The following is a 15789-nucleotide window of genomic DNA, read 5'->3' as shown; positions in this document are numbered from 1 at the left end:
TTAAGACCGAGGTGCGAGCAGGTAATGGTGTTTTTAAGATGACGGAAGTATTGATTAGAATGGATTTGGAAATGTTCTTTGATCTTGCCAGTGCTCGGAATCAGATATTAAAGACACTAAAGGGAATTCAGGAGACACTAATATACAGCGAGTGGTTAGATTTTGGAACCTGTTATACTGTAGTGGAAACACTTCTAATGGTACTTTTTTAATTAAAGGTAAGTTTCAAATATCCAAATGATAAGAATGCCAAGTAGCAGCAGCGGATGTTCATTTGCAACTCTTATGGAACAATTTTAAGAAATTAGGCAGCAACATTACCGCTGCGTCACTGTGAGTCCCCTAAAAAAACACTTGAAGTTTTAGGCTCTTTTTGTTAATTGCTTTGCTAATTGTTGAGGGATCACATGAATAATAGCAATTTGGTCAACTTGCCAAATGAACTAAGAAACCAACATCTGTGGAACTGCACTATAGAAAGGGAACAGCATGCATGCGTTTTCTGACTTTTTATTCATCAAATCATCAAATCATAAGCAGATAAATAATGCTTTTATTGTGTCCTTCTCTTCCTCTCAGACAAAATGATTCCTAAAAAAGACCAAGCCAGACAGCATGGACCTTGAAGAAAGTTGCCCTAAAATACTGAGGACATTAAGTAGTCTCTATGGTGTGGACATCCCCGTTGCTGACATGTTGTGCTGTAGTGTTCAATAACAGTGATGTCAAATGGTGTGAACAGCCTGATTCGAGAATTCTTAGAATACCAACTAAGGAAAAATAAAGCATCAAATTTTAAGTTTAACTTTAAATATAACCAACTGCAATAATAAGTGCGGTGGATGCATGGGACAAGCAGAAAATGTTAGACATTATGGAATCATAGTTGGTTATAATATAAGACTGGAGTGTTTGTTCACTGGTAATTATGCAGGAACAAACAAATCAAAAACTCAGCTAACATTCTCTAAAAACAAGAGGTGGAAGTTGATACGAAATCATAGGTTTGCATTGATTACATCAGCAAAGACCACAATAATAATTTGCAAAACTGGATTATCATTAAAACATAATATCTGTTTTTCCATAAGTATCTACTATAGCAGATAATTTAGAGAAAACTGCCGAGACCGTAGTCAATAGATTGTAGTTTTGCTATTGTTAAAGATTCTGGACCACTTCATGGAGTATCCAACATGACATTACCAATTTAGCTATTCATAAATTTCACTACAGTCATATTTCTCAACCTAGGATACACAAGCAAGGTGGGGCACTGGGTAGACTTACTAAAAAAAGTTTGCAAGACTATAAAATTACTGGGGATGTTAAGTTAGAAAGTTTACAAATTTAAAAAAAAATGCACTCAGCAGGCTTGCTACTTTAACCTTATGACTAGATGGCACTTCTCTGGAAATCCCATCCAAAGCTGCTGTTTGTGACACCATCAGACAGTTGTGGGATGGGCAAATGCTTCATCAACTGTGAATGTGCAGACTTACATTCAGAGTCTAGGAACCACTGCCGTGGGGAACAAGTACTAGTCGTTATCTCACCACATACATAGTAGGCTGGAGCAACTAGTCTCCCAAGTACATTTCCCATGACAGTGATCCTTAGTTCCAAAGATGGTGTTGCAGCTACTCTATGCATCCTGGTACCAGCTGATCTATTTACATCTATTATGTTCATAACTTCATATGTTCTCGGAGCAGAATTAGACCATTTGGTCCAACAAGCCTACTTCGCCATTCAATCGTTGCTGATCAATCTTTCCCTCACAACCCCATTCTCCCGCCTTCGCCCCTGACACCGTTACTAATCAAGTATCTATCAAAAATATCCTTTATCATTTACTTAGCCTCCACAGGCGTCTGTGACAATGAATTCCACAGATTCACCACCTCTGACCAAATTCTTCCTCATTACAATCAATCTATTCTTGAAATCCCAATTCCAAGACTGTCAGAATTACCAATGATCTCTTAAATCTACCTTCAGAGCTGCTAACCTTCCATCCATCCGGATCGACAGAGCAAGGCCGACAGACATTCAGACCCAATGGACCTGATGCATGTGGCCCAGAACAAGGCCACATGCCATGACCAATGAAACCTGCAGCCCACTGGCTTTCTGAAGCTCCAATTCCACGTTAGTTGCCCAACTCTGACATAAGGAAAATATTAGAAGCTATTCAGTGTTTCAGCAGGACACTTAAGAAATAGCTCAAAGCTAATTAGGCCGAGTCGACATGCTTTAGTGAAAGGAAAATTATGTTTGCCCAATTTATTGGAGGTTGGTGAAGGAATAACATGTGCTGCAGATAAAGGGGAGCCAGTGAATATGCACACTTAGATTTCCAGGAGGTATTTGATAAGATGCTGCATCAAAGTTTGTTATGGACAATAAAGACTAACTAGGGGAAGTAATCAACATACTGGTTGTTCAACAGTCGAATCAATAGGCATTACTGGTTTCTTTCAGGTTGGCAAGATGCAATGATTTGAATGGTATTGGGATTGATGCTGGGCCTTAACTTTGAATACAGGTATTGGCATGGCTGCTAAATATTTTGATAACACAAATATAGGTAGGTAGGAAAGTAAGTTGCGAAGAGGAAATAAGGAAGCCACAAGGGATATTAAGTGATTGGGCAGATATCTGACAAATTAAATAGAATATGGGAAAAAGTTGATTTTTGCAGGAAAGATTAAAAACAAATAGTTACAAGAGATTGCAGAGCTCTGAAATGTTAATCCGAGTGCCTTGCTGCACGATTCACAAACAGGTAGTATGCAGGAACACAATGGTAGTTAGGAAAGTTAATAATATTATGATTTATCAAAAGGAGAATTGAATACAAAAGTAGAGAGTAAATAAAAATGCTGTAGGAATTCAGCCAGGCCGCATCTGTGTAGGGAATGGACTGACGGTGCTTTGGGTTGGGACCCTTCATTATACTAAAAACAACGCCAGTCTCATCCCTTTGTAGATGCCGCTTGGCCCGTTAGGTTCCTCCAGCACTTTGTAATTTGTTCAGGATTCCGGCATCTGCAGTTTCTAGTGTCTCCACAGAAGTAGGAACGGTTTGCTTCACTTGTACAGGGTCCGAGTGAGACCACATCTGGAGTACTGTCTACAGTATTGGTTTCCATTTTTTGAGGAAGAATGTTTATAGTTTGGAAACTATTGTTTAGTTAACATCACCCACCCATGTCAGCTATTGGTTGTGGAAAAAATATAGGGTACACTTTAAAATTGATTGAAATAAACATGATCCCGGGGGGTCTTTTTGGAATGCATGCAGAGAGGACGTTTGCTCTTGTGGAAAACCCTTGAACTAGCGTGTCACTATTTAAAAATAAATGGTTATCCATCAAAAGGGGAATTGAATTTAAAAGTAGGGAACAAAATATGAGGTGAATTTTGACTCATGAGGATCATGAGTCTTTGGACTCACAAAGGACAATGAAACAGAATGTTTATATTGATTGATTCTTGATACGGCAATGATAACTTACTGTGGGTGGATAGAAATGTGGGTATGGATTATATTTGGACTAATAATGACCACCCCAAATGCAGAGTAGACTCAAGCAGCCATATGGTCGTTCTGCTCCTAAATCATATCTTGGGTGTTGCGAGGGGAGAACGTAGGAGAGACCTAGGAGTTCCTGCTCTTTGTATGCGTCCATAGGACTATTTCCATGAATCACTGATAGATAGGTCTTTACTCAGAGAGTGGTAGCTGTGTGGAATGAGCTTCCAGTGAAGGTGGTGGAGGCAGGTTCGTTTTTATCATTTAAAAATAAATTGGATAGTTATATGGATGGGAAGGGAATGGAGGGTTATGGTCTGAGCGCAGGTATATGGGACTAGGGGAGATTATGTGTTCGGCACGGACTAGAAGGGTCGAGATGGCCTGTTTCCGTGCTGTAATTGTTATATGGTTACATAGGTGAGCTCTGATTTAATGGACTGGCTCAAAAGTGGGAGGACTGGTAATACAACATCTAATAGTCTTGTGTAGGAAGGAACTGCAGAATCTGGTTTAAACCGTAGACACAAAAAGTTGGAGTAACTCAGTGGGACAGGCAGCATCTCTGGAGAGAAGGAATGGGTGATGTTTAGGGTCGAGAACTTTCTTCAGACTACATGATATTCCTTATGAACCTTCTCCTCCATTTCTTAGAGCACATCTTCTCCGCTTGCACTATGGAATGTGGACATTCATATTTGTTTATTTCTTGGAACTAAAGTCCTGAGATGTGGCAGAGAAAAATCTCTGACACGTTCATAGCCCATTTTCCCAAGTCTGAGAAGAGAAGGGCATGGCAGGATACCTCGGATGACAACTTTCCAGAAAGGAAACGTCCCAAGAGAAGAGGAGGTGGTCCTCCTCAACCACCTGGTCTCTGTGGCCAAAGAGTTACTCCATGAAATGTGCATTGCATTCCATTCAGCAGGTAGTATCATCAGACAGCGTCATCAGGCATGTTAGCTGGTTTCCTCAACCATATAGAATCCTTTGATTGTCAAATGATGGACGGAGGTGTATCCAGCTCTCATTTGGTGGCTCTCGTAAGTTTGTATCCATTTAACATTTGTTACATAAACAGACCATTGAATGAAACTATTCAAAATGGGAACAGGAAAAACAAACCAATGAGCCACATGTAGCTTAACCAGCACACTGCTGCAGCCCATGTGTACTTTGAAATGGTATATTATGCTCATTTTAAATGTACACGATAGACTTCTGACAGTATGCCAATGAGAGGAACAACAGAATATTCATTATCTGTCAAATGACAGATTTGAAACATTTTTACATAAATGCATGGGAAGAAAGCTGTGTATATTTTCTACCTTGTAGTGTGGACCCATCCAAAGCAAGGTCTGGCAGAGTATCACTGCTCTATTTATTTATTTTTTTAGTGTGACATTTCACCATACCTCCAACAAGATGCCAACTAGACAAATGGGGGAAAAACTTCAAGCTCTGTTACCTCCATGCCTTAATCAAGTTCACTCCATCTTCTACTACAAATACTTATTTCCTTAAAAGAAGCAGAGACCTTGGCTTCAAACATATATACTGTGGAATAAGATCTTTCTCTTAAAAGATTACTTTCTTCCTCTCGTCAAAAGAAGGGCCCACAACCAAAACATCCTGTCCATTTCCCTCCACAGATGGTGCCTGACTTGCTGAGTTCCTCCAGCATTTTGTGCTTTGCTCAAGATTCCAGTGTCTGCAGTTTCCTGAGGCTCTACTTTCATAACAAACAAGGCTTGGAGCTTTTGGAACAATGGTAGGCTCTCAATCTACGTGGTACAGCAAGTTACACTTTCAGCATTCAAGGTGATCTACATACAAATTACTTCTCATGCATCTCTGTAAAAAATTCACACCTGTCATTTAACAGATAATAAATATTCTGATGTAACTCTCATTTGCATTCTGTCAAAAGCCTATCATGTATATTTTAAGTAAGAATAATATACAATCTCAATATAAATCTGGGCTGAAGAGGCTGCTGATTGTGGCCCATTGGTTGTGTTTTTCCCGTTTTACTTGTTAGTTTCACTCAACTATTCTCAAAGTGTTTTGTGGGAGAGAAATATTTATATTAAAGTGCCTCTTCTTTCATTATGCCCTCCTAAAGTATATCATATTTCATATTCTCTAAGCTTACATAAATCTTCTCAGCAATACACTCTTCCTAATCCTGAATGCATTGCATGGTGAAGAATTACAAAATAATCTGTTATGGTGACAATCAGAAATACAACTGGTTTTATAGGAAGACAGAATCACAATTAAAATGCACTTCATAACTTTAAACCAACTCAAATGCATTTTAAAAGCTAAGAATCACGGGATGGAATTTGGACATTGTTCCAAGTGCCAGATTATTCTGCCTATTGACAAAAAGTAAGTATTTCCTGGAATTTTCTCTTTGCTGTGTCTCCATGTTCTTCTGATGTTGCCAGAAGTTAGGTGGTTGTGGGTGTGGGCTAGGGAGAAGAGTAGCACTGCAGCTTCAGACTTCCACAGCACTATGTGACAAGTGCCTTCCAATACATGCCCTATAGTCCTACATCAATTTTCATGTTGTCATCAGAACAATTATCCCTACTAGGTTCAACCATCACAGAAAAAGATGTGTCCTTCCCCCCAAATTTGCTATAAGGTCACCTCCTTATTTTACTTGACCAATCTATTTATCACGCTTTTTCCCCCATAAATCACCCATTTTAGCACCATGCTAATGAAATGGTGCTGCAATCAAAGCAAATGACTTCATAGGTGTCCAATGTCCTGAACTAAATGCAATAATACATACTGTGTTACCAAACCTTGAATAGCTCTAACACAACTGTCAATCTTTGAATACCAGTCCTCATTATCCAAAAGTAAAAATGTTGTTACCTCGACACCGATTTATCTTGTTCACGATTCCAGCTACCCATCAACAAATGCCTTAAAAACATTGTGCAAAAGAGCAGGTAAAAGTAAATATAAAATGGAACTGCATTATCCTGTAATTTCTGGTCAACTTTTGGTTTTCTTCCCAACCAACAATCTCACAACCTATGATCCATTTATTATTTTTAATTTCATCGTTACATGAAAGAGATTTCAGCAGAAACAGGTCCCTTTTGCGCTGGACAGTTCATCTCAGAGTTCATCATGCAGGCAAGAATGGTTCTCATCACATTTACCCACTTTGTTCTCAAATTACTGCCACTCATGTTCTTCTATCACATGCGATATTTCTGTTGAATGTTTACAGATTGGGTCTTAAAATTTAACCCTGAAAGTGAATTCCACAACCTTAAATTTGCTAATATTTCTCCTGCTTTTTAAAACGTAACTGGGTCATCCACCATTGTTGCACAGTAATACAATGCTAATAAACAATGACCCAAGATACAACTTCACACATTTTCCCCCAATATTGTGGTCAAGATATATTCAACAGTCATTAAAAACCCTAGATTATTCAAGTTTAATTCAAGTCCCGTCGCTAGATATCTTTGGTCTCTCCATCCACATTGTTAACCAGTACTCTTCTTACTCTAATGTATGCTTGTTCTGTATTTTTTCTCCTATCTTGCACTATAACTATGACCAGACGCTAAACTGCATTTTGTTGTACCTATACTTGTATCTGTGCAATGACAATAAAGTTGAATTGAATTGAATTGAATTAAATTAAATTGGCTGCTGCGTTTCCACCTAAAAAACGAACATTAAAAGCTGAGAAGAGCTTCAAATCAAAGTTCTTGAAAAGTTGATAAGCAAATTCAAAATATCTTTCTTCTGGAACCTTAATATAGTTCTTCATATATATTTGTCCTTCTGTAGTTTAAAATAGTTCATACAATTCTTAACAGTGTCACAAATCAAAGAGAACTTTTTTTATTACTGTTTTAAACTTCTTTCTCATACCATGCAGCATCCAGGTTAGTTACATTGTGTGCCCTTTATTCATTACTCTTCACATCACTCACAACCACTTCAGCATTCACATCTGATTCTCATTTTCCCCGTCGCAAAATGAAAAACTTTATTTAAAAATTCTTCATTTTGTGTTAATCCAAAGTCATAGATCGTTCCATTTTGTGAGTCAGTCTCTGCACAGGCTCTGATGAAGGATCGGAAATGTTAATTGTCTCTCTCTCCACATATGGTACCTGACCTGGCAAGTACTTTCATTGCTTTGCTTTGCATTTCAGACTGTCAGCATCTGCAGTTTTTTGAATTTTAATGATTCTGCACTGGGTTGGTTTTTTTCTTTATGTAGTTGAATGTTACCATACCAAGTAAATCCATTGAAATGGTCAACTTAATGAAACACTTTATGAACTTGCGTTAAGAGTGCTACTGTTGTACAGAATGCCTGAAGCTCAAGTTGGTTCCAGCTGTGTGGGAAATACAGTTGTCATGCAGAGAGCGGAGTTAATTTATTTCTAGTCACCCAGCAGTGAAAATTTCAGAAACTGCAGACAATTCAGAATCATTTATAAACCTTTCTGAAGCTTATCAAAATAATCAGGAGATCTATTGGGCACTGTACCTCGGTACACGTGACAATAAAATAAACTATAACTTACCCAATGCAAGCGCTAGAAATCGTGGATGCATTGGTGAACATTTTCCGATGTTCTTTAGGTGCAGGATCAGTTCTTGTGGATTGGAGTGTAGCTAATGTTATCCCACTTTTTAAGAAAGGAGGGAGAGAGAAAACAGGGTATTATAGACCAGTAAACCTGACATCGGTGGTGGGGAAGATGCTGGAGTCAATTATAAAAGTTGAAATAGCGACACATTTGGATAGCAGTAACAGGATCAGTCCGAGTCAGCATGGATTTACAAAGGGGAAGACACGCTTGACTAATCTTTTGGAATTTGTGGCAGTGTGAACTGTGAGAGAAGGATGCTATGAGGGTGACTTGGACATGTTCGGTGAGTGGGCAGATGCATGGCAGATGCAGTTTAATGTGGATAAATGTGTGGTTATCCACTTTGGTGGCAATAACAGGAAGGCAGATTATCTGAATGGTGTCAAGTTAGGAAAAGGGGAAGTACAACAAGATCTGGGTGTCCTTGTTCATCAGTCACAGAATGTAAGCATGCAGGCACAGTAAGCAGTGAAGAAAGCTAATGGCATGTTGGCCTTCATAACACGAGGCGTTGAGTATAGGAGCAAAGAGGTCCTTCTGCAGTTGTACGGGACCCTGGTGAGACCACACCTGGAGTATTGTGTGCAGTTTTGGTCTCTAAATTTAAGGAAGGCCATTCTTGTATTGAGGGAGTGCAGCAAAGATTCACGAGGTTAATTCCTCGGATGGCGGGACTGTCATATGTTGAAAGAATGGAGCGATTGGGCTTATATACACTGGAATTTAGAAGGATGAAAGGGCTTCTTATTGAAACCAAAAGATCCTTGAAGACAGAAAAAGGTGAATTTATTATGGGGAACAAGGAAATGGCAGATGAGTTGAACAGGTACTTCGGATCTGTCTTCACTAAGGAGGACACAAACAATCTTCCCGATATAGTAGTGGCCAGAAGATCTGGGGGTGACAGAGGAACTGAAGGAAATCCACATTAGGCAGGAAATGGTGTTAGGTAGACTGTTGGGACTGAAGGCTGATAAATCCCCAGGGCCTGATGGTCTGCATCCCAGGGTACTTAAGGATGTGGCTCTAGAAATCGTGGATGCATTGGTGATAATTTTCCAATGTTCTATAGACTCAGGATCAGTTCCTGTGGATTGGAGGGTAGCTAATGTTATCCCACTTTTTAAGAAAGGCGAGAGAGGGAAAATTATAGACCAGTTAGTCTGACATAGATGCTGGGGAAGATGCTGGAGTCAATTATAAAAGATGAGATGGCCACACATTTGGATAGCAGTAACAGGATCGGTCCGAGTCAGCATGGATTTACGAAGGGGAAATCATCTTTGACTAATCTTCTGGAAATTTTTGATGATGTAACTAGGAAAATGGACAAGGGAGAGCCAGTGGATAGAGTGTACCTGGACTTTCAGAAAGCATTTGATAAGGTCCCACATAGGAGATTAGTGGGCAAAATTAGGACACATGGTATTGGGGGTAGAGTGCTGACATGGATAGAGAAGTGGTTGGCAGACAGGAAACAAAGAGTAGGGATTAACGGGTCCCTTTCAGAATGGCAGGCAGTGACTAGTGGGGTACCGCAAGGCTCGGTGCTGGGACCGCAGCTATTTATAATATACATCAATGATTTGGATGAAGGGATTCAAAGTAACATGAGCAAATTTGCAGATGACACAAAGCTGGGTGGCAGTGTGAACTGTGAGGATGCTATGAGAATGCAGGGGGACTTGGACAGGTTGGGGGAGAGGGAAGATGCAAGGCATGGCAGATGAAGTTTAATGTGGATAAATGTGAGGTTATCCACTTTGGTAGCAAAAACAGGAAGGCAGATTACTATCTAAATGGTTTCGTGGGAAAAGGGGAAGTACAACGGGATCTGGGGGTCCTTGTATATCAGTCTATGAAAGTAAGCATGCAGGTACAGCAGGCAGTGAAGAAAGCGAATGGCATGTTGGCCTTTATAACAAGAGGCATTGAATATAGGAGCAAAGAGGTCCTTCTGCAGTTGTACAGAGTCCTAGTGAAACCACATCTGGAGTATTGTGTACAGTTTTGGTCCCCTAATTTGAGGAAGGACATTCCTGCTATTGAGGGAGTGCAGCATAGGTTTACAAGGTTAATTCCCGGGATGGCGGGACTGTCATATGCTGAGAGAATGGAGCAGCTGGGCTTGTACAATCTGGAGTTTAGAAGGACGAGAGGGTATCTCATTGAAACATATAAGATTGTTAAGGGCTTGGACATGCTAGAGGCAGGAAACATGTTCCCGATGTTGGGAAGTCCAGAACCAGGGGCCACAATTTAAGAATAAGGAGGAAGCCATTTAGAACGGAGACGAGGAAACACTTTTTCTCACAAAGAGTGGTGAGTCTGTGGAATCCTCTGCTTCAGAGGGTGGTGGAGGCAGGTTCTCTAGATGCTTTCAAGAGAGAGCTAGATAGGGCTCTTAAAAATAGTGGAGTCAGGGGATATGGGGAGAAGGCAGGAACGGGGTTCTGATTTGGGGATGATCAACCATGATTACAGTGAATGGTGGTGCTGGCTCAAAGGGCCGAAAGGCCTACTTCTGCACCTATTGTCTATTAAGTGTTGGGCTCTATTTTCCAGGAAGCTGTGCAAATTTCTAAAGCCCAAGGATGTTGGGGCTTATGCCCCAAATTCATCAGTGTAAAATGGTTTCAACTCTGCAGACAAGAGTTCCAAAGTGTAATGCCATCACTTTGGATTTTATTCAATAATACAGAAAATCAAAGTAAATGGAGAAATTCAAGATTATAGTAATGCAAATATTCCTTTCATCGATGTAAGCAGTTGTTTCAGGCATCCTACATCTCGGTGCTCAGCAACATGCTTTTTACCGTCAAATAATATTTTTTAATTTTATATTAAAATCAATTAGTTCCACAGTTTGCTTTCATTATTTTGCTATCTTTTTTTCTTGAATTTCAAAAAGCCGATGTTCAAATTTATCATTGAGCATTGCTGGCTACAGGAAGGTGGTTTGGGAAATGACATTTTTTCCACTATTAATCCTACATTTGCTTCCTCCTCTTTATTTGGTTGTCCACAGCTCCTGGATGTTTGCTCCTACTATACCTGCAAGGATGAACAAACTGTTGACACTCAGCGACTAAAGGCGCTAAGGTTCTTAGAATTCATTCCGTTTGAACACTAGCCAATCTTGTTCTCATTTACTTTGTTTGCTTGGGAATGTGACCCCGATCTATCAGGAAAATATCTGGTACAGTTCTGCATGCTTCAACAGAGCTTGTGCATTAATGTCAAGATTGAGAGTAAATCAAGAACCCAGTTACGAGTGTGGACTGAACTGCAAGTTATAATGCATATTACACCATCACTAGATGTTCAGGTGGACTCCACCAGTCGAAGGGCCCGTTTCCACGCTGAATCTCTAAACTAAACTGGTGTGACACTAGATTCAAACCTTACTTACTGCAAGGCATGATGTTTCCACAACATAAAACGTAAAAAACGAGTAATGAGCATTGCCTCGTCTAAAATTTGTGTCTAAAATAACGTGTCTTTCCAAAAGTGAGGCTTCCTCTTACTTGCTCAGAAATTGACATGCACTGTCCACGTTTAAAATGTCCAGCTGTTAAAACGCGCTTCGTTATGTCGTTTGAACATGGAAATTACGGCAAACACGAGGTACTTGGTGGATCCTGTTGGACGCCTGCTCCCAGAACTCGCCCTCACCTGGAACCCAAGGGCCTGACCACTGACTGAAGGAAACCAGCGTCCAACGCCAACGTCAAACCCCCATCAAGAGGCCAACGAGCCGCGGCACCGCGGTAGAGTTACAGCGCCAGAGACCCGGGTTCGTTCCCGACAACGGGCGCTGTCTGTACGGAGTTTGTTCTCCCCGTGACCTGCGTGGGTTTTTGGTTTCCTCCCACACTCCAAAGACAGATAGGTATGTAGGTTCGATCTTCCAGCATCTGCAGTTCCTTCTTGAACAGGTATGAAGGTTAATTGGCTTGGCATAGGTGTAAATTGTTCCCAGTATGTGTAAGGTCGCGTCAATGTGCTCTGGTTGTTGCGGACTCAGTGGGTCGAAGGGCCTGTTTCCGCGCTGTATCTCTAAACTAAACTATTCTGTAGATGGAAGTTGTTGTGACAATCGGATCAAACGAGAAGCATCCGGTGAACAAACGGTTCCTCTCGCGAAAAAAAACTCCACTGGTCACGTCGACAAGGGGGTTAGCACCTGAAAGCAGTTCGTATATTGAAGGGAACTAGTAGTGGGTTTCTGTAAAGTGATCGTTGCAGATTGGTGCACCACTTATTAACTCAACCGTACCGATGAAAACAAATTGGCTGTCGCGTTCATGACCGAGTCAGGCGATATAGCCGCCTGCTGTGATGACTAAGCGAGGGCTCTTAGTCATGTTATACAAAGCGATTATAAAAGATTCAGGATTGAGCTGAAATCGGCGACATGAATTTTAAATATCTCATTCACAGAAGCAATTGACCGCGCCCCAAAGACCAAAACAAGACGATTTAGCGTAGCATTTAAACAGCTAACCATCAGTGGACGACGAATTATTGCACACATCGTTCGCAAGTAAAGGAAGGAACTGCAGATGCTGTTTTACACGAAGATAGACACAAAGTGCTGGAGTAACTCAACGGGACAGGCAGCGTCTCTGGAGAGAAGGAATGGGTGACGTTTCGGGTCGAGACCTTCAGAGTCTGAGGAAGGGTCTCGACCCGAACCGTCAATCATTCCTTCTCTCTAGAGACGCTGCCTGTCCCGCTGAGCTACTCCAGCACTTTGTGTCTATCTTCGATTTAAAGGTTTAAAGCACAGCAAGTCAACGTCGAGAAAGTTGCTAGCCACTTTAGTGTTAGGGTGAAATGTGATACAATAACTCAAACCTGGTCTTTATTCAATACATGGGTGGTTATAAATAAGGCTTTATGATTGTCGAACAATCTTATGGTTGTTCCGAGTAGTTAAATCTGAACATGCTTGATCTGCCTATGATTTATGATACTGTCAGCCAACCAACGAGAGCAAAGTTGCAGTCACTATCCCGGAAGCAAATTAGAGAGTACATTTAACCCCCACCCACCCCAAGCCAAAGTGTACAAACTTGTTCAAATAACTATACATCCGTCAGTGGTCAGATTAATAACAACCAAGGAATCTCTTGCCGTGACATCTAAAATGTAAATATTCTTCGTGGCTTGAAGGGAGAGAGCGACATGGCGATTTTGCTGGTCCCTCTGTCCCCACCCCCTCGTGATGCTAGAAGGTTAAAAAGTTCAGAAACTTTACAAGCACTTCCCGCATTACTCTTCTGCTTAAAGAAACATCCTTGTCAACGGGCCGCTCTTTCAATAATTGACTCTAACTGTCTGCGAAGGAACAAACACTGGACCCTTGCAGATAACTACTGCCAGACATGTGGACTTTTGGAGTCTCAGCCTCCTACAGAGTGCTATTGTTCCAGGTGTAACCCGACACCCTGAAGCGGATCAAGCTTGCTGACTGGCCAGGCGGGATGGTAAGCTGTATGCTGTTGGATCTCAGGCTGTATGCTGTTGGATCTCAGGCTCCTTCAAGTCGCATCAAACTGGAGCCAGTAACTTCGAAAATGGAAGAAAACCCGGAACCCCCAGTCATTTAGTACTGCCTTCATTTAGTATATCTCGGCCATTTGATGTATGAAGCCCCATTTTAAGATTAAAAAAATACGAACAAGCCTCCTTTAACCAATTAATTGGCTTTTCCAGAATTGGGTGCAATGATATATATATCCGTTGCCCAATTTAAGATTTGAGCTGTTTCAGTTGGGAAAAGATGCGTTATTAAATGGCCCCGGTTGAAACAAAACGATTTTAATATGCGTCGAATAATGTCAAAAGTCAATTTATTCAGATTGTGGGAACAATTCAGAGAACCAAATATTTAAATCAGTGAATTCCAGCTGTCAAACAAAACAACAACACTTCTGGTGCTGAACTCTTTTTGGGGAATCTGGAAAGCCAGAATTGAGCCATTTTGGGATCGGTTTCGCTTCAAGGACTGCCCACCTTTCTCTACTAAAGAACACAAGAGCTGCAGAACGCCTGCGTGAACTTTGTACATCCACAAAAAACTGCAGATGCTGAAAATCTGAAATGTAAATCGACCTCAAGTTTTATAGCCATTCTCTAAACTTTCACTCTAAAGTTAGTGATAAACGAAATTAAACTAGCCCTCTATTTAAAATGCAGTTAAGGAACCAGCGATCCATTTCGATTGTGGAGAAATAATAAATCACATCTGGGACTTCCTTTACCCTTTAACAAATCACCACAAGTCTTTAACTTTATTGCCTACCACCATCTCCCTCTATCCCTCCCCAACCCCCATCAGATTACACATTTCGGTACGAAATTAACCACTTCACCCCCCTCTCACCCAAATAAAAACAAATTCACAGGAACGGAACTCTTTGGAAAAGCTATTCAAATCTGTATTACAGAACCCGCAGCATGTTCCTCGAGAGGCAGGGAATCCTCTCAGCTCTGTAACCCGATCCCGGACACTGTTGAGAGAACTGCAAGTTAAACAAACGCTAACCAGCTCCATTCACGCAATGAGTTCACACGGACGGGCTTCAAAGTTAGGCAAGAAATGAAATAAAAGTGTTCGAAGCGCCAAATACCCTGTAAACCACTTACTTCAGGTAGTATCTCTGCCCCGAGGGGGTTTTGGCCATTTCCCAGCCGCCGGGCGGTAGAGGCACATCATCGGAAAACTCAAAGGAAGACTGTCGGAGGTGAGAGGTCGGATCGCCACCGGGGGCTGAGCCGATGCCAGGGACCGGTGGCTGTGCGAGCGGGGCTCCGGCCGAGCCGGCGGTGGAAGGGCTGGCGGCTGCGGCGGCGGCGGCGGCGGCGCTGAGCAGGGAGGCGGGCGAGGAGTGAGCCCGGACATGCTGCGCTTGTAGCGGCGGCGCGTTGCCCGCGTCCGTGCTCGCCTGGCGGGAGTGGCTCTTGGGCTCTGGCTGCTTGAAGAAGGAGTCGGGCAGCTTGCGGAGCCGCATCGGCACCGACTGCGGCAAGTTGGAGTTCTTGGGGTTCATGACCGCGTTGAAGAGCGCCTCCAGATCGGTCTCAGAGTCCCCGCGGACATGCACGACCTGGTGGCCGGCCAGTGGCTGCGGACTGGAATCCATCCGCAAAATCACAGCTAAATCTGCACAACCTTCCTTAAAATTAAATTAAAATGCCAGAAGCTCCGGTTAACTCAGGCCGCGGTCTGATTCGCCGCAGAACTTATCAACTCGGCATTAGACCCGACGTCGAAACGCGACCGCAGCAACTTTCACACAAAAGTTCAGAAACTAAAAGTTTGTAACCGGTCGCAGCCCGAAAGCAACTTCGATTGCCCACGTGACCGCTGATGCCGCGGGGGCGGGGCCCGTAGGTTTGGGTGGGGAAGGGGGGGGGGGGGGGAGAGAGGAGGGGAGAGAGAGAGGAGAGGAGGGAGGTGGAGGGGGCGAGGAGGGAGAGAAGGAGAGAGAGGAGGGAGAGGGGAGGGGGCGAGGAGGGAGAGAAGGAGAGAGGGAGAGAAGGAGAGAGGGAGAGGGATGAAAGAGGAGAGGGGGGGATGGTCGTGGGCGG

At 42.2% G+C, this 15789-nt stretch overlaps 1 protein-coding gene across 2 annotated transcripts in view; it reads right to left on the bottom strand.

Annotated features, from left to right (window-relative positions):
• yap1 (Yes1 associated transcriptional regulator) overlaps positions 1-15580 on the bottom strand; it is a 105653-nt gene extending 90073 nt beyond the window's left edge. The window contains exon 1 of one of the 2 annotated variants that reach the window (XM_055637362.1): positions 14845-15580. In XM_055637362.1, the coding sequence (XP_055493337.1) occupies positions 14845-15341 (497 nt within the window). In that variant the 5' untranslated portion in view covers positions 15342-15580. The remainder of the gene's footprint in view (positions 1-14844) is intronic. The other variant, XM_055637363.1, reaches the window with a different exon arrangement.
• Between the last annotated feature and the right edge of the window lie 209 nt (positions 15581-15789).

The sequence above is a fragment of the Leucoraja erinacea genome, chromosome 6 (genome assembly GCF_028641065.1).
Source record: "Leucoraja erinacea ecotype New England chromosome 6, Leri_hhj_1, whole genome shotgun sequence".
Classification (NCBI taxonomy): Eukaryota; Metazoa; Chordata; class Chondrichthyes; order Rajiformes; family Rajidae; genus Leucoraja; species Leucoraja erinaceus.
Note: the sequence above shows the minus strand (reverse complement) of the source record. Positions and strands in the feature narration are given on the sequence as shown.